Below are 27930 nucleotides of genomic sequence, written 5' to 3' on the forward strand. Positions count from 1 at the left end.
TTAGCGTCGGAACCGATGATGACGTCAGTGCCAGTTTTAGATGCTTCGGCTAAGGTCCTCCTCAGCAGTAAGGGAGGGGGCTCCACCATATCATCGTGTGGCATGTATGCGGAGATAAGCCAGAAATCTCCGGTGTGGCACTCCAATTTCGCTGTCACTATGTCAGCGCTGCTGAAATTAGGTAAAAGAAATACCGTTAATTCATTCCTTACCAGCATACAGGCTCTGTTCCTACCTGCTTCATTGGCCGTCAGGAGCCTATGGCTCTTTGTCCTCAATACAGAGATCCCGTTACCAATCAGCCACGGTTCCTATATCAGGACGACATCAGCTTCGTCCTGTTCCAGACGGAGCAATAGATTGGCGGAAGCCGCCTTCGCATGCTGGAAGTTAATTTGGAGGAATTTCATCTTTCAGACTTTCCTCCAGGAGCGCCATTTCAGCGCCCAAGTCGTGATCGACCCGAACTTCCTCAAACAGTTGTTCGAGGCTGAAGACGGAGTCGCCAATCGACGAACCGCCCCCAACTCTCGCCACATCCGAGAGACTCGGATCGACCACTTCCACGGCCATTTGGCCGTCGGCGCCCCCTGACGCATCAATTTCCACGGTCGTTTGACCGTCAGTACCCCTTGTTTCATCCGTCGCAGCCACAGCAGCTTGGGGGCCATCAGCCCTGGCATCAGATGGAAGTACTTTCAGCACTACCATCTCAAAACCATAGCTTATGGCTCCCTTTGTTTTGCTGAGAGGACCGATGGATTCCGCGTTTAGCATTATCAGCACTTGCCGATACGGCTCATCAGTCCTCTCCAGCCTTAAAACTCTCCAGTCCTGCGTCGGAAGTGAGGGATTACAATATCTGAGGATTTCCTCAATCTCACTTGGATTGGAAGGTTCGGCCGGCAGCCAAACGCGAGCCCTAGGACGAAGAGGAAGATCCTCTTTGGCCGCGGCCTCCAGTCTGGTTCCCTTCCAGACCTCCCCCACCTGAGAGACTGCCTTCTTGTATAAGGAGGCCGATCTCTCGTCAGCACAACTTGTGAGCTTGTGCAGCCCCTGGTGCCAACCGGCACTCACACACTTCGGGGGTGGCCCCGGGTTTTCCTTGACCACCCTTAGGAACAACGATGAGATAGCCGCCGCTACCCTCTTCCATTCATCATGGGAGATGGCTCCGTCCTCCCTACTACTGTCGACCACCCCCAGTACTTTGGTCCTAGCGCCCTTAGCGATTTCGCTAAAGGTTGGCGCCTTTCCTGTTCGCTGTTTCTTAACAAGGGAGGTTTCTCCCTCGTGCGACCTCTGTCGCTTGACCGCCGGTTCTGTCCTGTTAGTTTCCAGTCCTACCCTAACGTCCTTGCTCAGCACTTTCTTGGCCCACTCAAGTGTACTAGCATGTTGCTCAGAAACCTGACCAACATGCTTGTCACCGTAGCGTTCCACGATTTTGGCCGCCAACCGACGGTCAGACTTTAGCTTTCTAGCTAAAGCTGCTTTGCTTTTTCCCCCTGTGGATCCCTTCACAACTTTAGCTGAGGTTCCCCTGCTAGTGCTGGCGATTCCGCCGCGTATGATGGATCCACCCTTCGCTACTTCTGTTGCCGGCGGTTTAGCGCCGGTTACCCCCAGCCTGCTACCTGAGGAGACACCTACTGGAGCCTTTGTCGTAATGCTGCCAATACTCGGCGACGGTTTCGTCGCCATAGGCGCAGCATCCCCTCCTGGGTTGGATCTAGGTGCCGATTTCGACAGCCCTTCACCTCCCCTTGTCGTTCTTCCGTCAGTTTTGTCATTTTTTAAATTTTTGAAATTTTCCATGCAAAACGGGTCTCCACTCAGAGCCGCTGTCCGTCCCCCGGAAGGTATTCGCCTTTTATGGTCCCAAGGTTGTCTCGATAACGAGGGTTGACGTACGCCCTTATGAGGCAATACGTTCAGAGCCGACCAGCGCAAAGAAGGAGTCATCTCAACATACACCTACCACGCCAACTTAACGGCGACGGGGGGGGGGAACGTACTCTGAGGCCTGCCAGGGTTTTAACGGGACGGGGGCAGTTGCGACATTAGCCTGTCAGCCATTTCTGATGAGTGTCACCTCATCGTACTCAGGTGTCAGAATGCCGCCACCACCAGCCCAGGGTTCTACCAAATCCAATAAAAAGTTTCTCAAAAACCAGTCCAAAGCCAAAGTCGTCCAGGGAGTTGTTAGACCGTGAAGGCCGCAGCTCATTTAGCGTTACCCAGGATGCACCAACTTAGAGGCGACCTGCCCTACATCCCATTCGAGTCATACTCCATTTAAAAAATAATTGGAAACAACTCATCTCATTATGAACTGATCGACCTTACCGCAGCTTTAAATATGGCTGTTACTTGAACTAGATTCCGGCACAAGATATATTACAAAATCTTTGTAATATTTCTGTAGATAAAGTTATGTGGCACGATGCCGATTACTTTGGGTGTCGCTGACTGAAAACGAATTTCGGTATACATATATGGGATATGTGCTGATAGGGGAGCTTCTCCAGAGGAGGAATATAAAAAAATAATGTTCCTTACAATTATATGTTTTAAAATATTCGCGTTTAAAAATTTTAAAAATTGTATAAATAACACATGATATTTCGCAAAATTTAACTACATTTTTCACTTTGTGTATTGAGACATTGCATTGATTTCACTTTTCACTTTAATTTTGTTTTCTTTTAGCTAAATTTAATAATTGAAAATTCACTTAGCACACCCATCGTTGAAAAGGTTAGATTGTTTACAATTATGAGGAAAACGAACGTTGCCACCTCTTAACAACCAAATATGAATATTTTTCAACGACAGCCTTTTCTTTGTTTGTATTTTTGCGTGATTCTTTTTTATTTATTAAGGGGTTAATATTTCAATATTATTACTTTTTCTTCGTTCAGTAAGGAGATTTATGCATGTACTAACGAAATATTTTTGGTCTTTTTAGATAATCCAATTATGAGTTATGACGTCCACGGCAAGATCACTTTTTTTTGAGACGTCACGGGAGATGAGTTGTCAACGGCTGAGTTTTCAGAATTTTTACATGAAAATTTCACGAAATGTACCTCCGATATGCTGAATTGTTTGAATGAAATATATTATTATATATATAAAAAAAAAATTATGAAAATACACTTATTTTCAGCCTCTGAAACCCACCTAACTCCTTAACTATAAATAGACATAAGTATATACTCGTATTCTATACAATTGAATATGTGACGTGCTCCTTTCAGCGTTGGCGGCCTTCGGGCGCGCTCTACAAAAATAACTCTGGTCAAGCCAACACTCGAGGTCACTGAAGTACTTTCGCGCAGTACTACTTTCTGCGTTGGCGGCCTTCGACCGCGCTCTACAAAAACATACTAACAGAACATTTATTATTTTATTAAGGAAGGAGTGTTTATACTCCTTTTATTTTGAAAAATAATCTGTAAGCATTTTTTTATTAGAACTAAGATTGGTAAATAAAGAAAAGTGAATTTTATCGAAACAGAGGTATTTCAGCGAATTGTTCATATTTGCTTATTATCGTATGGCAGTGCCTATTTCCTCATAACTGTTAGCACATAAAGGATGACAACTACGAGTGTAAAAAGTAAACTTTATATTCCTTACTTAACAAACCTGCAAAAAGTGTAAAATGTGAATTTGTTTAAATATTTACATTTTAGTTTAATTAATTTGAAATGAAAAATGGGGATAAAGTGTGTTAAATGTAGTGAATAGCTTGTTGAAAAGTTGCAAATTTTGGAATTTTTCAACTTTGAGGTCGAATGTCTCGTAAACTAAGCGTATTTATTTTTTAATCAGGAGGATTTCCTCCTTCCAATGGTTCCTTCTAATCGCTGCGACAAAGATATCGGATTTTTGCCAGTTATGTATATAGAATCCTAAGCAGTTATTTTTGAATGTAAGCCTTGTCGCAATTTTGTTTTTAATTCCATCTTCTTCGAGAACTTCCGCCCCGAAATAGATTTCATCAATAAGTTTGATATAACCTGCATCAATTTATAGATTTAAAGAGCTTATAGCGACAACTTGGTAAGAAAAACCGAAATAATTAAATAATTAATAAAAGTCTGGGTTTTGTTGTACTGTTCTTCATTTAAAACGTGAATTTGTGGCGATTCGCTCTGAAAGCATATTTACCGAACTTGTAGCCCTCAAATGAAATTTCAAAAACTATTTTAATACAGCTTTTTAAACTTTCATTTATGCGCTTGATTGAATAAATTTTTTCTACATATAATTTTTAAAACACGTAGAACTACAGCCTCTAAAACTAACGTGGTTATAGATCAAATATATTTTAGATTTTTTCAAATAACACGATTCTTTTTGGGTTATTCTTGATTTTTTTTATGCCAATTACCACGCTTGCACCATCCGCACTGAATCCAAGCAAAAATTCTGTTTATTAATTGGCGTTCGTTAAAAAAAAAATAAAATTTCTCTGTTCCCTCTGTTTCACTTCACCATTAACTATATCCATACATTCCAAAAAAAAAAATTATCATTTTCCCGTAGTCTCCAGACTCAAAATTTTTGTCGTGAAGCAGTCTGTACTCTCATTATGGTGAAACATATCATTAGTTGTGAAATGAATTTAAATTGAGATTTGCCCACGACATGATGTTGTTTTAGTTCGGCCGGCTACATTCTTCACAACATTGAAATCGTCAAAACTTTTGGTTATCAGGGGATCTATTGTTGAAGATGAAACGTTTTGTTCAGCACAATAAGTAGGTAAACGTATCTCAGCGAAAGTCTAGCTTTGTGCAACGCCTGTCATTAAGCTTTTGATGCCTCTGTGGGTTTGAATTGAGCTAAGTTTCACTCAGCATATTTTACGTCGGGACAGTTTTAAATTTTTTCATACATTTTCAACTAACCTCAACTTCGCTACTTTTTAAATTTCTACCCTCAGCATTTAAATATTCGTCATATGTTTCAGAAAAAGGTGGAGTAATTATCTGTAACTTGTTACTTGTTAAATTATATAATTTATTATTTCAATTAATATATATTTTGTAAATTCAGGAAATTTAACGGTTTATCGATGTCTAGCCATCCTGTTTCGCCTATGCCAAATCAAGTAGCTGGCATTGAAATATATAATAAATTCATGTTTATGTTGTTACCTTATGTATTATTTGCAGGCCTTTAAAAGTTTTGATAACATGTTAAAAGACCAAGCGGTCGCACATATTCACGTATACAATTATGGAGGATGGAGTCATGTGTAGAAGTTCACGCAAGTGAGGGAAGTTCTCTGATCGCCATTCACTTGGGAGTGGCCAGAAACGATTATTTTACATATCACTCAAGCAGCTTACGACTTCCGGTCCTTGACCAAGTATCCTCTGGGTAGCCTAAGAACATCCGTTTGAAGGCGAGCTAAAGTGAGAAGGCGAAATATCCCCTGCATAGGGTTGTGCGCTGGGTTTGGGACCCGCCACGTAAAAAAACACCCCCAATGAAAAAGCAAACACAGCCTCGGATGAGAGACCCCCCTTTTGATGACGACCATGGCAAACGAAATAAGGACTATGATTTGAGGGCATGCACCTGGAATGTCCGGTCCCTTAATTGAGAAGGTGCCGCTGCCCAGCTGGTAGATGTCCTCGTAAAGATAAAGGCTGACATCACCGCCGTCCAAGAAATGCGATGGACGGGACAAGGACAGAGACGAGTAGGTCCTTGTGACATTTACTACAGTGGCCATATAAAGGAGCGCAAGTTTGGTGTTGGATTCGTGGTGGGAGAGAGACTCCGCCGCCGAGTACTATCATTCACTCCGGAGAATGAACGTCTAGCCACAATCCGCATCAAAGTGAGGTTCTTCAACAAATCGCTGATTTGCGCCCACGCCCCGACGGAAGAGAAGGACAATGTGACCAAAGATGCTTTTCATGAGTGCTTGGAGCGCACTTATGAGAGATGCCCCCGCCACGATGTCAAAATAGTGCTTGGCGACTTTAACGCCAGGGTGGGCAAAGAAGGTATCTTTGGCACTACGGTCGGTAAATTCAGCCTCCACGAGGAAACATCCCCAAATGGGTTGAGGTTGATCGACTTCGCCGGGGCCGAATTATGGTTATCTGTAGTACTAGATTCCAGCATAAGAAGATACATCAAGCTACCTGGCTGTCTCCGGATCGAAAAACCACCAACCAGATCGATCATGTTGTGATAGACGGAAGACACGTCTCCAGTGTTTTAGATGTGCGTGCGCTCCGAGGTCCTAACATCAACTCGGACCACTATATTGTTGCAGCCCAAATTCGCACTCGCCTCTGTGCAGCAAAAAACGCACGCCAACAAACACAAGGAAGGTTCGACGTCGAGAAGCTGCAATCACAACAGACAGCAGAAAGATTTTCCACTCGGCTTGCACTCCTGCTCTCTGAGAGCACTCGTCAACAACTCAAACTCCTTACTTACAGCTGCAACCGAAACCATTGGTTTTCGGAAAGTGCAAAGGAACAGCTGGTACGACGAGGAGTGCCGTGTCGCAGTGGAGAGAAAACAGGCTGCCTACCTCGCAACGTTACGATCGACCACAACACGTGCGTGATGAGATAGATACCGAGAGTTGAAGAGGGAAGCAGACGCATTTGCAGACAGTAAAAGAAAGAGGCCGAAATACGTGAGTACGAACAGCTTGATAAGCTGGCCGACAGGGGTAATGCTCGAAAATTCTACGAAAAAATGCGGCGGCTTACAGAAGGTTTCAAGACCGGAGCATACGCCTGTAGAACCCCCAAAGGTGCTCTAGCCACCGATGCCCAGAGCATACATAGATTATGGAGGGAACACTTCTCCAGCCTGCTGAATGGCAGTGAACACATAACACTACAAGAAGGCGAACCCGATCCCCCAATCGATGACGATGGAGCAGGCGTTCCATTACCCGGCCATGAAGAAGTTCGAATAGCAATTGCCCGCCTGAAGAACAACAAAGCGGCAGAGGCCGACGGATTGCCGGCCGAGCTATTCAAACACGGCGGCGAAGAACTGATAAGGAGCATGCATCAGCTTCTTTGCAAAATATGGTCGGATGAAAGCATGCCCAAGGATTGGAATTTAAGTGTGCTATGCCCAATCCATAAAAAAGGAGACCCTACAATCTACGCCAACTACCGTGGGACAAGCCTCCTCAACATCGCGTACAAGGTTCTATCGAGCGTATTGTGTGAAAGATTAAAGCCCACCGTCAACAAACTGATTGGACCTTATTAGTGTGACTTCAGACCTGGTAAATGAAAACCGACCAGATATTCACCATGCACCAAATCTTGGAAAAGACCCTTGAAAGGAGAATCGACACTCACCACCTATTCGTCGATTTCAAAGCTGCTTTCGACAGCACGAAAAGGAGCTGCCTTTATGCCGCGATGTCTGAATTTGGTATCCCCGCAAAACTAATACGGCTGTGTAAACTGACTTTGAGCAACACGAAAAGCTCCATCAGGATCGGGAAGGACCTCTCCGAGCCGTTCGATACCAAACGAGGTTTCAGACAAGGAGACTCTCTATCGTGCGACTTTTTCAATCTGCTGCTGGAGAAAATTATTCGAGCTGCATAACTTAATCGAGCAGGTACAATCTTTTATAAGAGTGTACAGCTGCTGGCGTTTGCCGATGATATTGATATCATCGGCCACAACATCCGCGCCGTTATTTCTGCTTTCTCCAGACTGAACAAGGAAGCAACGCAAATGGGTCTGGCAGTGAACGAGGGCAAGACGAAATATCTTCTGTCATCAAACAAACAGTCGACGCACTCGCGACTTGGCTCCCACGTCACTGTTGACAGTCATAACTTTGAAGTTGTAGATAATTTCGTCCATTTAGGAACCAGCATTAACACCACCAACAATGTCAGCCTGTGTTTAAATGAGTTAAGCATCCACCCCTTTTACCCGAAGAAACTGGCGCACACTAATAAGACAGCTTAATTTACCACAGCTGATGACTCTATATCACACCACAATTGAGAACATCACCCAGCAAGTGGCCACCACACTAATAATACAATACCACTCAACACAACTCACCACACTTCGACATCAATTAACCCACTCAACAAAAAGGATGGGAAAAAGGATAGCGGACACAATTCGTCAGACACTCGTCGCATATCCACTTACAATCCGCGCCTCAGCTTTCTCCAACATCAATTTTGGCATATACAGCCCGCCGAGTCGACACCTAACGCTAATCTCGTGCAATTACCAAATTCAATCACGATCCGTGTCCACTTGATGGCAAATAGTGACAAACCGTTCCCGGAATTGGAGTATCGCCGCCTAGCCCGTCGATATAAATTTTAATGAGTTTGTACATATGTATAATAAAATCAATAAATTTAAATAAACTTGTTGAAGATCGGAATGTTTACAAAATAAAACGGACATTTTTATTTAATTGAACGTAGTGGTGAGTGTTCTACAATACATCCAATATACATTTTAATCATGGTCCTTCGAGCCTTACCGATAGGCACCTTCGGATTCTAAAATTATTAAGAATAACAATATTTAATTGTGTGTTAAAACTATTGTGGTGACACAAAGTAAAAAAATCAGTGCAGTGGCGAACAAAAACAAAAAAAAAAAAAACAACCTGAACAAGGTGCAGTGAAGAAAAAAAAAATACGCACAAGTGCAGTGACCCTAATAAAAACAATACTGAACAATCAAAAGAGGTCTGCGAACAGAAAACATATAGACATTAGACGTTTGCTAAAAGATTTAAATAAATAAAGTGCGGTGAAGTGACAATAAAAAATAACTAATAACTTTACATACATTTGTAACATGTACAACAAATAGACAAACAAACAAAAAAGCGCTAAGATTGAAAAACAAAAAGAGCAGTGGCGAACAAAAAAAAAAGAAGAAAGCTTGAAAAGAAAAAGTGTAGTGTGCCAAACAAAAAAAAATATACCTAAAAATACAAACATATTTACAAAAATATATACATATATATATTACAAGAAAACAAAACAATAACAATATAAACAATTTCAACAAACAAAAAACAATAAAAACCACCAAAGACAAAGACAATCGGCGCGAAAATTTATAGCAAAAGATATGTAAATAAAAACAAACAAAAACGAAAGAAACGGGCGCGAACATTAAAACAAATATACAAATAATACATACATACAACAAAACGACAGCACGAGGAGGTATCCAGCTGGAGCACAGGAATCGCAACAAGGCGAACAGACAAATCAGCTGGAAACGGTTCGGAGAGGAGCACATACATATATACAACTACAAAGCCCTTGATGTAACCAAGTGAGCGTATTTATTTCATTTCATTAAATCTATTTTAAAGCACATATATATGGATGTGAAAATACGATTTATATGCTCTTATAAAATCCGTTTTAACAGCGGAAAAACGGTTACCAAACTGCTCTTTTGAGTTTACTTTGCGGGAAAAACCGACCACAGTTTGGTATAACGTATACATCAATATATACATGTACATATGCTAAAGAAATAATATTAATTTATTGCCCATGTAATAATTTACCTTCGCGTATTCAAACACATTTACTAACAAAAAAAAACAAAAACAAAACACAAAAATTAAGGAAATCAAGCAGTTACTTGCGAAAATTTCCCTCAAACCCCTTCTGGTTAACAAAGCAGTAACCAGAATTACATATATACGGGCAAAGGCAAAATTAGTATTAAATAGCATAGAAAACAAAACAAAAAAAAAAAAAAAAACTCAAACATCCATACATACATACATATATTCATAACATATATGCTATAAACATATGTGTAATAAATATAAATTACAAAAAGCACAAAGATTGATTTATTATCAACAAAAATACAATATACTCGTATACACATATGCAAATCTTCTTACCTTTCTATACTAAATTTTAATATACATACATACATATATTTGTAACTATTTACATTCCATTTTAAATCTCGCTCTCACTTTTTCAAAAAAAAAAATATATATATATATATATCATAACTTACATACAAACATACGACAAAATCTGCCTGTGACGAAAAACACAAAATCGCAAAAAAACCAAAACTTCAAAGTCCACATTTGCAATTATCCAGCAATACCTCTTGTTCTTTGGCAAACAAAAGCAAGCAGGATTGTGGACAAAAAGCTAATTGATCTCTCTAGCGAGCTCTCAATTGCTTACGAACAAAGCATAACAAACAATTCGTGCATACTTAGGCACAAAGCGAATTGATCTCTCTAACGAGCTCTCAATTGCCTAAGAACAAAACCATAATCATTAGCACACTAACAATTCGTATACCTATATACATAGCGCATTGATCTCCTCAGCGAGCTCTCAATTGCACAAAACATACTAAGTACCTTCATAAGCACATACATACTTACATACACACAAGTCCAAGTATTAGGGTGCACCTAAATACTAACATAAGGACGTAAAAGGTGGTAATAAAGTAAAAGTGCGGATATTTTCAAACTTAAAGCTAAAATAAAATAAATAAATAATATTATTTCGCAAAAATGGTTAATAACGGAAAAAATCATAATACACCTGCAGCAGCTATACGCTCAAAACAGGCTATTAAATTCATTTCAGAAAGTGACAGTTTAACAAGATACTGCACTAGATTTGCCTCTTCACCGATTCACGAACACTCGGAATCGTTATTAGAAGTAAAAGGTCAAAATCTTAAACATTTTTGGACTCGCCTCCAAACGGCTCATGACGCCATTGTAGATTCTGATGATTCAGATCTGCCACAAAATTTTAAATTATCTGCTTACGCCATATACGAAAACTGCTTAGACCAGTTCGAAGAAACAAAAGCTATGATCTCCGATCAAATAAAGCTCATTAAAGCAACTGCACCTACTCCCCACAGTAGAGTAGAGCTGCCACAAATAGATAGTCAAAAGGCAAGTTCCGGCATCCACCTCGAGCTGCCGCCATGTGACACAGAAACATTCTATGGAGGTTATGAAGAATGGCCGTCCTTCCGGGACATGTTTACAGCTGTTTACATCAACCATCCTCAACTATCAAAGGCACAAATACTGTATCACCTCCGATACAAAACAAAAGGTCAAGCAGGCGAATTAGTTAAACAGTTCGCATTAAATGACGATAATTTCAATTTGGCTTGGGAAGCTCTAAAAGCGAGATACGAAAATGAAAGAATACTGGTCAATAAACAAGTAACGACACTACTAAACTTGCCAAAAGTTAAGAAAGGAACAAGTGTAGAATTCATCAAACTAGAATCCACTGTTTCAAATTGCTTGTCGATTCTATCAACACTAACTATTCCCACAGACAGCTGGGACCCAATTCTGGTAAACATTTGCACCGCCGCATTGCCAGAAAAGTCGTTACTTCTATGGGAGCAATCGCTCTCATCACGAAAAAAGTGCCCAACGTGGCAACAAATGAAAGATTTTCTCACCACCCAATATGAAATTGCGGAAAGGTTAGAAGAAAAAATAATCAAAACTAAGAACAAACACGACCAAAATGGAAGCTTAAATAGACCCCAAGTTAGGAACAAAAACAATCCAAACAAAACCTTTTACAAAACGCAATCGTTCACATCCGAACTGAAAAAACAAACGTCATGCGAACTATGTAAAAGAGGGCATAGGCTTATATCTTGCGAAAAGTTTAAAGACTTAAAAGTTAACGAACGAAATAATTTTGTCAGGTCAAAAAGACTTTGCACAAATTGCCTCTCACATGCGCACACATATAAAAATTGCAAAAGCAAATTTAATTGAATCTATTGCCACAAAAGGCATCATTCTATGTTGCACTTAAATAACTATCCCATCTCACCCTATAAAAGCGCTAATAAATCAAGAACCACGGGATTAATTGCAAACACAAATCCCGAAAACCAAAATTTTAAAAATAGCCAAGAGACACCATGTTGCTCAAAGGCACATAAAGTTCAAACGCTGCACAGCGAAACACAAAGTGGACTAGTTACAGAACTAGTTACCACCATACCAACTCAAGTTGGGGACAAATACCTTAATCCACAATTAAGGAAATTACAAAAGTTAAGGAAACTTCCATTAACAAACAAAACTATACAAGATCAGTATTGTGAGCACTTCTCTAAAGCCTCAAATACTCGATCAAATAATGGCCGGTACGCCGTACGACTACCACTAGAGCCACAATTTTGCAATGCCCCACATAAAGGTAGAAAAAGCAAGGTCAGATTCCCTCTGACAACCACATATAAATACACAAAAATATGTTCGTAACCTTTCGACCCCGCAGGATGGCTTTCGCCAAAAATGAAAAAATAATTCTGAACAAATCCTAGAGCGGTGGCGGCCTACTAAACGCCAAATTAGTGCGTCCAAAAAAAAAAAAAATATACACAATAGTATCAAAAAGTCGAAAAATCGACATTTTCAAAATACATACAATATCAACAGGAAGTCAAGCGATCACCATACTCCCAATGCGATACAGTGACACACCTAGACTTAACAAAAGCAAAGGTAGCTCTTATCGCACATACATTAGCGCTTCTCACAAGGGTAGTTGGTGAGAATCTGTTGTACAACTTAAACATACCACTTAAAAAATTATTATTCTAATGAAGCCGTTCGCAATAACCGGCCACTCTCTCGCAAGAACCCTCTAATTCCACAGCTCAAAACTCAAGGCTGAAGAGCACGCACTCTGGCCATATCTGAGTCAGGCGTGGCGACGCTATATTTCATAAAAATAAAAATAAATGATATACCAAATCAATCAAATAAGAAATTGTAAATAATCGCAAAGAAAGTTAATAAGAGCAAACAACGCATACACATGTTCACTATAATAATAAGTCGGATAAACCCGCAAAATATAGTTCCTTGCCATACACACCTAAGGTAAATAAATACAAAAAACTATGTTTAAAACCAAAGGCATTTTCAGAATTTACAGCATGTATTCTGAGCCCTCGGCAACTCCACAAGCAGTACGCCGAAATACATGCAACAACGTGTTATACTAGGCAAAATATTCGCCTAGGGGGCCCAGGATGTTTAAATGAGTTAAGCATCCACCCCTTTTACCCGAAAAAACTGGCGCACACTAATAAGACAGCTTAATTTACCACAGCTGATGACTCTATATCACACCACAATTGAGAACATCACCCAGCAAGTGGCCACCACACTAATAATACAATACCACTCAACACAACTCACCACACTTCGACATCAATTAACCCACTCAACAAAAAGGATGGGAAAAAGGATAGCGGACACAATTCGTCAGACACTCGTCGCATATCCACTTACAATCCGCGCCTCAGCTTTCTCCAACATCAATTTTGGCATATACAGCCCGCCGGGTCGACACCTAACGCTAATCTCGTGCAATTACCAAATTCAATCACGATCCGTGTCCACTTGATGGCAAATAGTGACAAACCGTTCCCGGAATTGGAGTATCGCCGCCTAGCCCGTCGATATAAATTTTAATGAGTTTGTACATATGTATAATAAAATCAATAAATTTAAATAAACTTGTTGAAGATCGGAATGTTTACAAAATAAAACGGACATTTTTATTTAATTGAACGTAGTGGTGAGTGTTCTACAATACATCCAATATACATTTTAATCAGCCTGGAAATCCAACGCAGGATTACTCTTGCCAACAGGTGCTACTTAGGACTGAGTAGGCAATTGAAAAGTAAAGTCCTCTCTCGATAAGTCGACGTTGCGAGTTTTCGAGAGAAAAGTTCTGCGAAAGATTTATGGTTCTTTGCGCGTTGGCCACGGCGAATATCGCGTTCGATGGAACGATGAGCTGTACGAGATATACGACGACATTGACATAGTTCAGCGAATTAAAAGACAGCGGCTACGCTGGCTAGGTCATGTTGTCCGGATGGATGAAAACACTCCAGCTCTGAAAGTATTCGACGCAGTACCCGCCGCGGGAAGCAGAGGAAGAGGAAGACCTCCACTCCGTTGGAAGGACCAAGTGGAGAAGGACCTGGCCTCGCTTGGAATATCCAATTGACGCCACGTAGCGAAGAGAAGAAACGACTGGCGCGCTGTTGTTGACTCGGCTGTAATCGCGTAAGCGGTGTTTACGCCAGTAAAGAAGAAGAATTATGTGTGCATGCGAACAAAACAAAAAGCCATACACATAATGTTTGTAAATTTGTCCACACATAACTTTATACTACACTCGTACTCGTATACACTTATTGTTTCATGCGAAATCTCCATTGTCGCGGACAACCAATGGCCGAAACCCACGCTTTGTCAAAAAGTCAATGTGTCGAAGGATTGACGCGACAACAAAGCGTCAAAGCGTTGTGCTGTTTGTAGAAAATCCGATCTGTGCCGAAAAACACAAATAAACGAACGCCGATTGTCACAATTTCCCTTGCCGCTGTAACAGCTTCACCTACAAGCCAGCCTAAATATATACTATGTATGCTAATGTATGAGCTGGCATAAATGTCGACGCGAGCCGCGGAAAAATATTTTAGATTTGTAAAATATTTTAAATCGACAAAAACAATGTTTGCTAGTTTTGTCACTTACTTCTGTGATTTGCGAGTTTGCGGGATTGACACATTTCCCTTACAGAAGAAACATCAGAAATTGTTCAATTTATAATTTTTAGCTTTTACCATCATCGCAAAAATACGCTTCTGAGCACAATTTTCATTGAATACTCACCTTTGTTCACGTGCCACTGTCAAAATTTCTCCTTCTTAGCTAGCTGTGGTGAAACACGCTCATCGCATTTTGTTAGCTTTTGACAGTTCACACGCTTGTCCGTAGTTGGACCTTTTGTATAATTTACGTTCACTGTTTGTGTATCAACTACAACTTCAAGTGTTGCGACATTTAAATATATTTCATTATACGTTTTGCAATTTGATGATTAGTAGAATTAATTTTCAATTGCAAATGATTAAAACCATTTAATAGTTTAGAACTAACAGGCTTAATTCGCATTATTAAGTATTGAAAGATCGAAAGTCAGTTGTTTCAAAATACCATAAAATCATATAAAAGGATTTAAGTAGTTTAGCCTTATATTAAAAATCCAATATATAGTAATTTGCAATCGTAATAAATGTTGGGTGTTTTAATTTAAATGCTTATAATTCTTATTTTGTTCAATCTGGCCACAATGGAAAATTTTATTAAAAACGATTATTTTGAGGCGCTCTCACACTGGAATAGGTAACCCAAGTGTTATTAATTGGCGCCCAACGTGGGGCACACATCAAAAAAGGATTCAGTGAATAAAATCCTTACGCGTGTGGCTCCTGATAAAAAGTAAAAGGATAACCTTTATCCTTCAAATCAACGCAAATAAAATAAATAAAAAGTGAAAATTTAATAACAAGTTAAAACCTAAAAAATGAACGGCGAAATTCAAGCACTCCATACTATAGTCACCGAACTACAGCGAAAAATAGCTTCAATGGAACTAGCTAATCCAACAATAACTCCTCAAGCGGAGGAAGAGGACGACGTATGTGTATACAATAATGCACATGAGATAGACTTAAACATGTTCAAACTAATAGGAACATTCAGCGGCGATCCTAAAGAATATCGACCATGGAGAAAAATAGTGACCACTCACATGAATAACATTATGCAATTCAGAGGAACAAACTTATTTGCTCAAGCAGTGCTCATAATTTTAGGGAAAATAACCGGCAGTGCATCACAGGTCCTGGTTAACAATAACACCAGAACTAATTTTAATGCAATCATCGATCGGCTTGACATAACCTATGCCGACCAACGACCACTGTATGTCCTGGAAGATGAAATGGGAAGGTTACAACAAGGAAATTTATCACTACATGAATACTACGATCAAGTGAATCAAGCGTTAAACCTGATCCTGTCAAAGTTAGAAATGACTTATAAAAAGGAAGCATTCCTAGCATCACATAATAAAGAAGCACAATTAAAAGCCACGAGAACATACATCTCCGGCATTAGAAGTTCCTCAATCAAAAACGCATTATACTCCAGATACAGTGCATCACTCACAGAAGCTCACGATATAGCCAGAACTATGCAACATGATGTCGACTATCAACACCTAGAATATATACCCAGGATGCGACCACATCCGCAACACAATTATACAGTAATCAACAGGAACACATTTCCTCAAAGGATCCAACAGCCCAGAGTACAACCTATGGAAACAGATTCTTCAACACGATTCCGACGACCTACACATCAAAGAAACTTACAACTACCAAACAACTCACCAGTCCAACCAAGACAACAACCAACCTTCAATCCCTTCAGACAAGCAATCCAAACAGTTGGCAACCAATTCAAAAGGTGTAGAGACGAAACAGTCACTAACGCCCACAACAAAGCACAGCGAGTGAACCAACTCAACAATGAAAGAAGCGAAATCCAGTCACTCTACAACGAACCAAACAGCAACTACACTGAAGAAGAACATTTTTTATAAGATACCACGGTCTACCAACACTCAAGAGAACCGCACCAGATGGTAAGTCCGTGCACATACTGATCGATTCAGGTGCAACCAGTAGTTACGTAAGCAAAAATTATAAATACGCAAAGTATACCATTAGGAAAAATAATTAATACAACTACACTTCATGGTAGTTCAAAAATAACACATAAAAGAAAAATTAATCTAGTAGGATTCGACTTAGAATTTCTAGAAATAAATGAATTAAAAGACTTTGATATACTGTTAGGAGAAAATTCATTAAGGAAAATGAAGGCAAAGATAGATCTTTTCAAGTATTCAATAACGTTTACTAAAGTGTCACATCACTCAAAAAGTGCAAAGGTAAACTATACAGTAGGCGAGAAACAGTTCGAAAATTGCATAAAAGATTTAATGAAAAATAATTATAGAAACGAAAACTTACCGTATACAACTACAATAAAAGCTGAAATTAGAACAGAAACTAATGATGCTGTATGGGTTAGGCAATATCCATATCCATACGCGGATCAAAATTTCGTAAAAAAGGAAATAAATAAATTATTAGCAAACGGAATAATAAAAGAGAGCAAAAGCCCATACAATGCCCTGATATGGACAGTCTCTAAAAAAGGATTAGATGAGGAAGGAAAACCAAAAAAGAGAATGGTTATAGATTTCCAAAAGTTAAACAAAATTACTGTCGCAGACAGGTACCCGATACCAGATATCAATATGACTCTACAAAACTTAGGAGAAGCAAGATACTTCACGACGCTAGACTTAGAGTCAGGGTTCCACCAAATTCTAATTAGGGAAGAGGATAGGGAAAAAACAGCCTTCTCCATCAACGGAGCTAAATATGAATTTTTACGACTCCCGTTCGGCTTAAAAAATGCACCATCTACATTTCAAAGATGCGTGGATGACATTCTCAGACCATACATTGATAAATGCGCGTACGTATACATCGATGATGTCCTAATATATTCAACATCCCCCGAAGAACATATGAAGCACATCACCGAAATTGTACAAACATTACACAACGCTAATATGAAAATCTCTGAAGAAAAGTCAAAGTTTTTCCAAACACAAACCGAATTCTTAGGACACGTAATAAAAAACGGTAGAATAACAGTAGACCCTGAAAAAATAGAGGTAATAGATAGGTATAAAACCCCTGAAAGTTTAAAGGAACTACGCTCATTCTTAGGCCTAGCTTCCTATTATAGGAAATTCGTGCAAAACTTCGCACACATATGCAAACCACTGACAATATATTTGAGAGGAGAAAACGGCAACATTTCAAAGAATAAAAGTTCCAATGTAAAAATAAAACTAGATAAAAATGCACTAGATGCTATAAATACAATAAAGAAACTATTAAAAGAAAAAATCGAATTATACCAACCAAACTTCAAAAAAGGATTCGACCTAACCACAGACGCTAGCAATTACGCTATAGGAGCAGTTTTAAGCCAAGGAAAAAACTCGGTAGCATTCATATCACGAACTCTAACAAAAACAGAACAAAATTACTCCACGAATGAAAAGGAGATGTTAGCAATAGTTTGGTCATTACAGAAACTAAGAAACTACTTGTACGGTATAGCAGATTTAACGATTTACACCGACCATCAATCATTAATTTTTTCAATATCGGAAAAAAACCCAAACACCAAATTGAAAAGATGGAAAAATCTAATAGAAGAATATGGTGCGAAATTAAAATATAAACCGGGACAAGAAAATGTCGTAGCCGATGCACTATCGCGTCAAATTAATACCACATCAGATACGTCTATGCACTCTGCAGAATCGTCTGAATTAAGACACATAACACAAGTGAAAGCACCATTTAATTCCTTTAAAACACAAATTGAAATAATTCACGATAAAGAAAATAACTTAGAAGCGAACACGCCATTTCCCGAATACGAACGGTTTACGATTAAATTTCAAACAAAAGAATACTTAATAGAAACATTAAAAAAATTAATGAAACCTAACACAAACTAAAAGACATAACAGACCCAACAGATAGAGAAAATATATTACAATACACATATACCAGAGCGCACAGAAACGCTAAAAATAATAATAATAATTATCAAGAAATTACAGAAACTTGGCCAATAACAACACTAAGAAAAGACACAGAAAAATAGTCAGACACTGTACAAACTGTACAAAGAACAAATATGAAAGAAAACCAATTAAACACATAATCAGAACAACGCCAACACCCAATTTAGCTGGCACATTTATACAAATGGACATATTCCAAATACGCGGCACGAGATACTTATCTAGCATTTGTCGCTACTCTAAATACACATACTTACGTAAACTCGACACGAAGCGACAATTCCACGAGATAATAGAAGAAGTCATCACACAAATATTCCCCAACTGTACCGAACTAATGACAGATAACGAAAATATATTCAGCGGCGTCGGCACAACAGCACTAATGAAAAAACTACAGATTAAACATATACTCACAGCAGTGCATCATTCAACATCAAACGCACAAGTCGAGCGGTTACATTCGACGATACTAGAAATAGCTAGGACATTAGCAGCAGATAAGGAAAGTACAGCAGATGAAGAAATATTTCAGGCAGTAAAAGAATACAACAGGACACTACATTCAGTAACCAAAGCAAGACCAGTAGATGTATTCTTTAACAGGAACCTACATCCTGACATAACAGAAAAAATAAAAAAGAAACGAAATTATATGCTTGAATACCACAACAAGAAAAGAAAACACAGAGAATTCCAAGAAGGACAAATAATCTACGAAAAAACAGACAGAAGAGATAAATCCAGTCATCGTTATACAAAACATATAGTAAAAAAAAACCGTGAGGACACAGGATAACATACGCAATGTCAACACAACAAATATGGATATTGCTGATAACAATACTACTACTACATAAACAGCTACAAACATACGACATAACAAACGTCGAAGAAGATTATTTATTCCACATAGTAAATTTAACGACAATCTTAGACTATTATGAAACCATAACAACATCCAGAAACGGACACCACAACAATGAGCAAATACCAGATACGATGCTCATACAAAGAATAGAAGCACTAAAGGATCAGTTATTAACAAGGAGACACAAACGAGCATTAAATTTCCTAGGCAGTATATTCAGCTTCATAACTGGAGTTCCAGGCCATGACGATGTCATAAAAATAAAAAAAAAATAAATAATATCATAAAAAATAATAATAAACAACAAATAATAAACTCACACTTCGAAAAATTATTAGACACAATTAACCTTAAAGCCATTAAACAAAGAATGGTATTGCAGGAAATACGCAGGGAACTGTTAGACTTAACAATAACAATAAATTTTGCAAAAAATAAAAATTTTTATTCAGGTGCAATAAATATAGAAGAAATGGAAAAGATCCTGAATACAGGAAAAATAACCCTTCCAGCTATAGATATATTAGAATACGCAGAAATACATATAGTCAGGGTAGATAACGCCTTCATTACTACATATAAATACCCAATCATATCAAAGCAATGTAATACCTACGACATAACTGCTCTAAAATATCATCATGGGAAACTTATATTAGACCCATTGATAGCACAATGTAATAATAAACTCATAACAATCACTAAATGTAAAAATAATATGAGTAAATATATTTGTAAGCAAAACAAACGAGACAATTGTACTATACCAATATTAGAATACCAAGAAGCCTTTGTAATACAATAGAAGAAAATAATATCCCCCTATTACAGATAAACCAGGGAAACATTCTCCTCGAAGGAGAACACAAAATTAATAATGAAACAATTAATGGAACTAATTTAATACAATTTATTGATACCATAAAAATTGATGGTAAAGAATATCATAACCAAAAAGAATAAATTAACGAATATATAAAAACACACTCTAATGATAAAATTAAACTATTAGAAATCTTGAATGGAGAATCTAACTATAAATTTAGCAACATCCAAAAATTACATACATTCATAATCCCTTTTGAGGAACACCCTATTAAAACAACTCTTATAACAATAAGTATAACCGCTATTTTAATAATTTTAACATATTTATCATTTAAGTTATATTATGCAGTACTTAGATATAAAACATTGAAAACACAACGAATGACACAAAAACGTTACGAGGAAATACTACGAAAACAAGAAATGGAATACCTAACCAAGAAGAACACCACTACAACCGTATAAAAAGGCAGGAGCCTTTACTCTTTTTTAAAGGAGGGGAGAGTTAAGGAACATGTGTTACTTAATCACATTTTTGTATCGAAAACACAAATTATCAACTGGTAACCTAAACAAACAATAACAATAGTCTCGCCTAGCATCATAAATGTAACAAACAAAATGAATGTGCGAAAATGTAAACTGCGCCAAACTATCTCATTAGCAAGTAAGCAAATATTGTAAATGGACTATCAATACAACAGACAATGTACATATATGTATACAAACCTAAACAAATAATAGAATCTGTATCTACAGAAACTATCAACTAGTAAACTAGAAGCATAACCATACACGCTTCGTCTTTTGTATTTTGAAGATTACGAAATAAAGAACGTTCTGCTGTCCGGGCAGAACTAAAATATTTTTTTGACTAAAATAACCCAAGTGTTATTAATTCGCTCGCGATCGCAACTGATGTTTCCAATGCATTAAGGACTATGGAAACATATTTTAATAATGTGAAACATACAGCCTCCACTTGGTTGCCGACCGAGTCGGACCTCTTAAGGCATTTAAGGTATCTGCTAACTCCGACCAAAGTATTTGCAGCCCTTGAGGGTTGGTCGGAGTTAGATTCCCCCCTTGCAACTCAGGATGCTGCTTGCAAAATATTACATAATGTTGCAGTTGCTCCTGAGTTGTCCTTTCGGACACGTGGTGACTTTTTTAAGCTGTTTACTTAAGAGGTTTGAGCAAGAATAGCTTCACAAAATATGCCTCACAAGAAGTCTCTCAAATTTTTTCTCTCAACTCAGTTGAGAGTTTTTTTGGCTGTTATTTTTCATGTCATCATATATCACTAGATTCTGCTATGGGTGCTCTCTTGGCCTTGCAAGTTTTTTTTTTTTTGTTTTTTTTTTTTTAAGGCCGTAAGGAGGACGTTGCGAGTTTTCGAAAGAAAAGTTCTGCGAAAGATTTATGGTCCTTTGCGCGTTGGCCACGGCGAATATCGCATTCGATGGAACGATGAGCTGTACGAGATATACGACGACATTGACATAGTTCAGCGAATTAAAAGACAGCGGCTACGCTGGCTAGGTCATGTTGTCCGGATGGATGAAAACACTTCAGCTCTGAAAGTACTCGACGCAGTACCCGCCGCGGGAAGCAGAGGAAGAGGAAGACCTCCACTCCGTTGGAAGGACCAAGTGGAGAAGGACCTCGCTTCGCTTGGAATATCCAATTGGCGCCAGCGAAGAAAAGAAACGACTGGCGCGCCGTTGTTGACTCGGCTATAATAGCGTAAGCGGTGTCTACGCCAGTAAAGAAGAAGGAGGGTTTAAAATGCCTTCGCACCATATAGGGATCGTCATCCTACGTGAGTGGTGTACCCACTCAAACACTCCCCTCTTCTATCATGGAATTTTTTCCCCTACCCCGGGACCGCTTTCGCATTACTTCAGGGCAAGGTTTCCAAGATGGACCCATTACAGGTCAATTTCTACTCTCCCTGCGTCCGGGGATGCCTACGATTTTGTAGCCAGCATCAAGCTATTTGGCTCGTCTTCTATTGCGAGTCCGCGTCCATGTCTCTTTTTTTAGTGCGTAGAACATGTTCCACGTACGAGGCAATTATTTTCCAGTTTTCGCTGCTAGATATCATTTTTTCTAAGAGATCCGCACTTAGTTCTCCGAGTTGGTTTTGTACAGTCCTTCGGGCTTCTTTCCACCGGTGGCACTTGAAAATGGTATGGTTTGCATCGTCTAGTGGTTCGTCTCCAGAAATACATGCTGGGCTTTCTGCTTTTCCCATGTATGGGTATTTTCGGTAATACCCGTGACCAGACAGCATCTGTGTTTTATAGTAATTTACCTCGCCGTGTTTTCTATTCCGTCTTTCTTCCATAGTCATAGTTGTCTTCTCTCCTTTGCGAGAAGGTCTATTGGGATGACGCCGCTTATCACTAGCACTGCGGATTCGGATACAGTGCGGTACGCCGAGGCGACTCTCAGAGCTGCTGTTCTCTGCACTTTAGCAAGCACTTTTCGTCTATGTTCTGCATTTAATGTATCGGCCCATATTTCGCTACCGTATAGTAGCACTGACTGTGTTGTGTCCATAAGCAATTTCCTTCTACTTTCAAGTGGGCCTCCGGTGTTTGCCATGAGTCTTGATAGCGCCATGGTTATATTGGCTGTTTTTTTCCAGCATGTTGGATTTGAGCCCAGTACGTCAATTTGTTGTCCATTCTTATTCCTAAGTATTTTAGGGTTTTCATCGTTTTAATAGTTTCTGAATGAACTTGCATGTTTACCTCCAGCGGGATATGTTTCCTAGCGAAGCAGGATCAGTTCTGTTTTTTCAGCAGCTAGGCTGAGGCCGTGTGAGTCCAACCATATCTATCATAACTTGTGTCAGTCGACGCCTGGCCATGTCGGTATTACGCGCGGTTATGACGGCGGCGATATCGTCTGCGTAGCCAACGAGGTAGCAATCGTCAGGCATTTCAACGTTTAAAATTCTATCGTAGCTGGCATTCCATAGATCTGGTCCAAGTATTGATCCCTGCGCTGCTCCAGAGGTTATTTCCTTACTTTGTGGGTCGTCACTCGTATCGTACAGTAGTTTCCTATCTTGAAGATAGCTTCGTATCATTTTCATCAAGTAAGTTATCTGGGCCTATGAAGTAGGATATGTATTAGTGGTCGCTACCAGTATAGTCTTCTAAATCTTTCCACTCGTGCAGCTGGCTTGCGAATCCTTCGGACACCAGCGTGATATCGGGGGTTATGCCGTTGCACCCTGGTCTTCTGAAGGTAATTTGGGATCCCCTATTTGCGACGATAAGGCCTAATCTAGCCGCCATGTCGTGAATTTTCCGGCCCCTTGAGTTTGTAGTTGGTGTGCCACATTCCGTGGCCTTGGCGTTGAAGTCTCCGGCTATGATTAAGTGACGGTTTCTTTGTCGTGCAGCATCCTCTATAGCATCGAGCTTTGCTTGGAAGTCTGTGATAAGGTCGCTCGGTGTCAGGTAGCAACTTATTACCGTAATGCTTTCGTTTTCTATACAGACAAACCCGTTTCCTCTCCCGCTGTTTGTTTTTTTGAAAGTACCCCCTTCCGTTTGCCATATTGCCGCTGTTGCGGTGATGTCTTCCAGCCATGCTCCATCTTGCGCTATTTTGTATTGCTCGCTAACGATTACTACCTCTGTTCCGAGTTCCAGCATGAGTTGCGGCAGGAGGATGGAGAGAGATGGTCAGCCGTTTTGCTTCTGTGCATGTTGCACTGTAAGATCTTCATGTCCTTGTTTTTTCTCTATACGACTCGCATGACCGAGACCCTGGGATGTAATTCGCGAGTGTTTGGAGCGCTTGTCGTCAGTGTGATTTCTTACGTCTTACGGAGGTCGTGACTTCTGCTGCGGTGGGTAAGGAGTCGAGGTCTCGGATTTCAATTGTGGCTTTCTGCTTTAGCTCACTTACAGAAGCTATACCACGTAGATTTCTCGTGAGAGCATTTTGAAGCTCTGGTTTCGATTTTTCTCCTTTCTTCAGTTCTAAGACCAGGGCGCCTGATTTTGTTTTCCGTATTGCTCGGACTTCCACTTTGTCTTGGTCTGTCATGACGTGTTGTCGTATGTTTTGAAGCACCTCCGCGTAGCTCCGGCCTTCTGCCGGTTTGATTACCACTGCTTCTGGTCGAACTCTTGTTCTGGGTGCCCGTTTCTGCTTCTGGAGCTTGTCATCTTTTTGTCTTTGAGTGTGCTCTTCACTTTGATGTCGTTTTGGATGCTGTTTCCTTTTGCCTTTTACTACGTGCCACACAGTATTTCGGGTCTTTTCCCCCTTTTCTCTGACTCCTGTTCTATTGGACTTGGTGTCGTTCGTTTGGAAAGAGTTGTCACTGGCGTCGAAACATTGGCTTGTTCGTTGCATGCATCCAAGGAACTAGTTGGGTGCATGCGTCTCGTGTCCCTTTCTGCCTTTTTCCAGTTTCGGCCCAGGCTACCGATAATATCGAAGAGTTCGTCTAGCTCGGATATCCTATTTTTTACATCGGTACTTATATTTTTCTGTCTTAGCATTGCCAGCTTCATCTTTTTCAGGGTAGCGCTACATTTTAAAAGGGCTTCATCCTCTTCTGCTCTCATCTTCCGAATGAATTTCTGCCTTGGAGAGTTGTGTCCGTTTCGTAGGCCTCGGTCGATAGCCGGAGTCCTATTACTCATTTTCCTGTTTGCTTCCGCTGATCCAGGCATAGGGGAGACGGTTTCCTCCGCGCAAACCGTTTGGATTGCCCTCTCATTTCCCATCTGTGGCGGCGAGCGCAAAATTCTGCTTTGTCTTCGGAAGGCATTCAAGTCGTCGTCCATGTGTCCTTTTTGGTTTTGTACTGGCGTGTTGTTTTCGTTGTTTTCTTTGTTCATTCTGTAAGGGTCCCCGCTTCAAGCCGCCATCTTCGCTCGATTATACAGTTACATCTGCCATATAATAATAAGCAAATATGAGCAATTCGCTGAATTTCTCTATTTTGATATAGTTCCTCTTTCTATATTAGTTCTAATAAAAACAAGTGTGTCTATACATTATATTTCAAATTAAAATGAGTATAAACAATCTTTCCATGCATATAGATTTTTTCTTATTCAAATTTAATAAACAACTAGGCAATAATATTATGTATTAAAATGATAAAATGCTTAGGTTACTCCGGGTGTTGGCTCGATCAGGATTATCTTTTTGAAGGAGTACTATGCGAAAGTACTTCGATCAACCCGGGTATTCACTCGACCAGGGGTTATTTTTTTAAAGCGCTGCCGAAGGCCTCCAACGCAAAAAGGAGTATTACACGAAAGTACTTCAGTCACCCCGATATGATATAAATTTTACAATATTATTATAGATTTTTACTTATTTGTCTTTATTGAATATAAATCGCATATTATACCTATACATATGTATGTTTGGTTATGTTGCAAAGGTTAGATTGTTTACAATTATGAGAAAAACAAGCGTTGCCACATCTTAAACATCAAATTTGTAGGATTCTTAACGATATTTCTTTGTTTGTTTCTTTGCGTGATTCTTTTTTCTACATTAATTATAATAAAAAATACTTTCCAACATTTTTCAAGTTATAATATGGAGTTGTGAATACTTTTACCATATACATATTGTTGTGATTTTACTGCTTGCTAGTTTACTTTGCTAGGTTCGTATCTCTGGATTGACAAATAAAACCAAAAACTGTTTAATTCAATTCAACAACTCCTTATTTCGCAATTTGTCTTCACTATAACAGTATACTCTTAGCACTGGATGGTTACGTTGGTGCTGCCACGGCTTATATAGCCACGCACTTCTCGCTGATGCCGAAGTGTCCTTCTAGAATATTGCGTCTGGCAATTATAAGAACATAATGCTATACGGCGCCAAATGCAGCTATTGTTTAGACAAGCAGATAGCCGCGGCACCAAATGCAGCTATTGTTAGGCAAGCAGACAGCCGCGGCACAAATGCAACTACTGTTTAGACAAGCAGACAGCCGCGGCGCCAAATGCAGCTATTCTTTAAGTAGACAAGCAGACAGCTGCGGCGCCAAATGAAACTATTGTTTAACTACACAAACGCGGCGCCCACTGTTTATAATAAGGGATGCATACAGCAATGCAAATACCAAACTTAATACTACTTTTGTAACAATATGTATATGCATAATATGCGATCTATGTTCAATAAAGCAAATAAGTAAAAATCTATGATAATATTGTAAAATTTATATCATATCGCGGTGACTGAAGTACTTTCGTGTAGTACTCCTTTCTGAGTTGGCGGCCTTCGGCCGCGCTTTCAAAAAAAAAAAGTAGCCGAGCGAATAATAGGGGTGACCGAAGTACTTTCGTGTAGTACTTCTTTCTGCGTTGGCGGCCTTCGGCCGCGCTTTAAAAAAATAACCCCTGGACGAGCGAATACCCGGGTTGACCGAAGTACTTTCCTGTAATTCTCCTTTTTGTGTGGGCGGCCTTCGGCGGCGCTCTAAAAAAATAACCCTGGTCGAGTGAATACCCGGGTTGACAGAAGTACTTTCGTGTAATACTCGAGTGAATACCCGGGTTGACAGAAGTACTTTCGTGTAATACTCCTTTCTGCGTTGGCGACCTTTGGCCGCGCTCTAAAAAATTACCCTGGCCGAGCCCATACCCAGGGTGACTGAAGTACTTTCGCGTAGTACTCCTTTAAAAAGATAATCCTGATCGAGCCAATACCCGGGGTAACCTAAGCATTTTATTATTTTAATACGTAATATTATTATATAATATTACCTAGTTGTTTATTAAATTTGAATAAGAAAAAATCCATATGCATGGAAAGATTGTTTATACTCATTTTAATTTGAAATATAATTTATATACCCACTTGTTTTTATTAGAACTAAGATTGCTAAATAAAGAAAGAGGAATTATATCAAAATAGAGAAATTCATCGAATTGCTCATATTTGCTTATTATCATATGGCAGCGCTCCATTTCCTCATAATTAGTTAGCACATAAATGATACTCACTACGAGTGTAAAAAGTAATTTTTAAAATAAAGACTTCTTAGGTAAAAAACCTGCAAGAGGTGAAAAATGTGGAAGTATTTAAATGTTTATAGTTCAATTTAATTAATTTGAAGTAAAAAATGTCCGAAAAGTGTGTTTAATGTGGGGAAATAGCTTGTTGAAATGTTCGAATTTTGGAAATTTTTGAACTTTGAAGTCGAATATCTCGTAAACTAAGCGCTTGCGGACCCTATAACCCTATATATTTCGGAATATATAGGAATTGTGGTTATTTTTGGATATTCCTCCTCTGGAGAAACTCTTCTATCCGCACATACCCTATTTGTACGGAAATTCGGTTTTTGTACCCCTCCGCCAAAGTAATCGGAATCGTGCCGCTACATCAGCTCGTCCCTACTTACCCGACGGCTTTTCGCAATTGATAAAGTAAATTTTTCAAGATTTCAAAACATGCGCTACATTAACTCGAACCTACCTATCCGACGCCTTTTCGCAAATGATGACGTTATCATAACAAATGTCTACATGTAGATTTGGCAATGGCACTAGCAATAGATCTGACAGTTAGTATGCCATAAATTATTTCCTGTCGAGATGCCCTG

The 27930-nt window shown here is 39.3% G+C and overlaps 1 protein-coding gene and 1 long non-coding RNA gene across 2 annotated transcripts in view; both read right to left on the bottom strand.

Moving 5' to 3' along the window:
• Positions 1–27930, bottom strand: part of LOC125775685 (uncharacterized) — a 40944-nt gene that overhangs the window by 11787 nt on the left and 1227 nt on the right. The window lies entirely within an intron of this gene.
• Positions 391–27798, bottom strand: LOC125780356 (uncharacterized). Its single transcript, XM_049462630.1, has 2 exons — positions 19037–27798; positions 391–18953 (listed from the first exon to the last, which is right to left on the bottom strand). The coding sequence occupies exon 2, from the start codon at positions 1966–1968 to the stop codon at positions 391–393; it is 1578 nt and encodes a 525-aa protein (XP_049318587.1). The 5' UTR covers positions 1969–18953; positions 19037–27798.

Source organism: Bactrocera dorsalis, chromosome 1, assembly GCF_023373825.1.
Source record: "Bactrocera dorsalis isolate Fly_Bdor chromosome 1, ASM2337382v1, whole genome shotgun sequence".
NCBI lineage: Eukaryota > Metazoa > Arthropoda > Insecta > Diptera > Tephritidae > Bactrocera > Bactrocera dorsalis.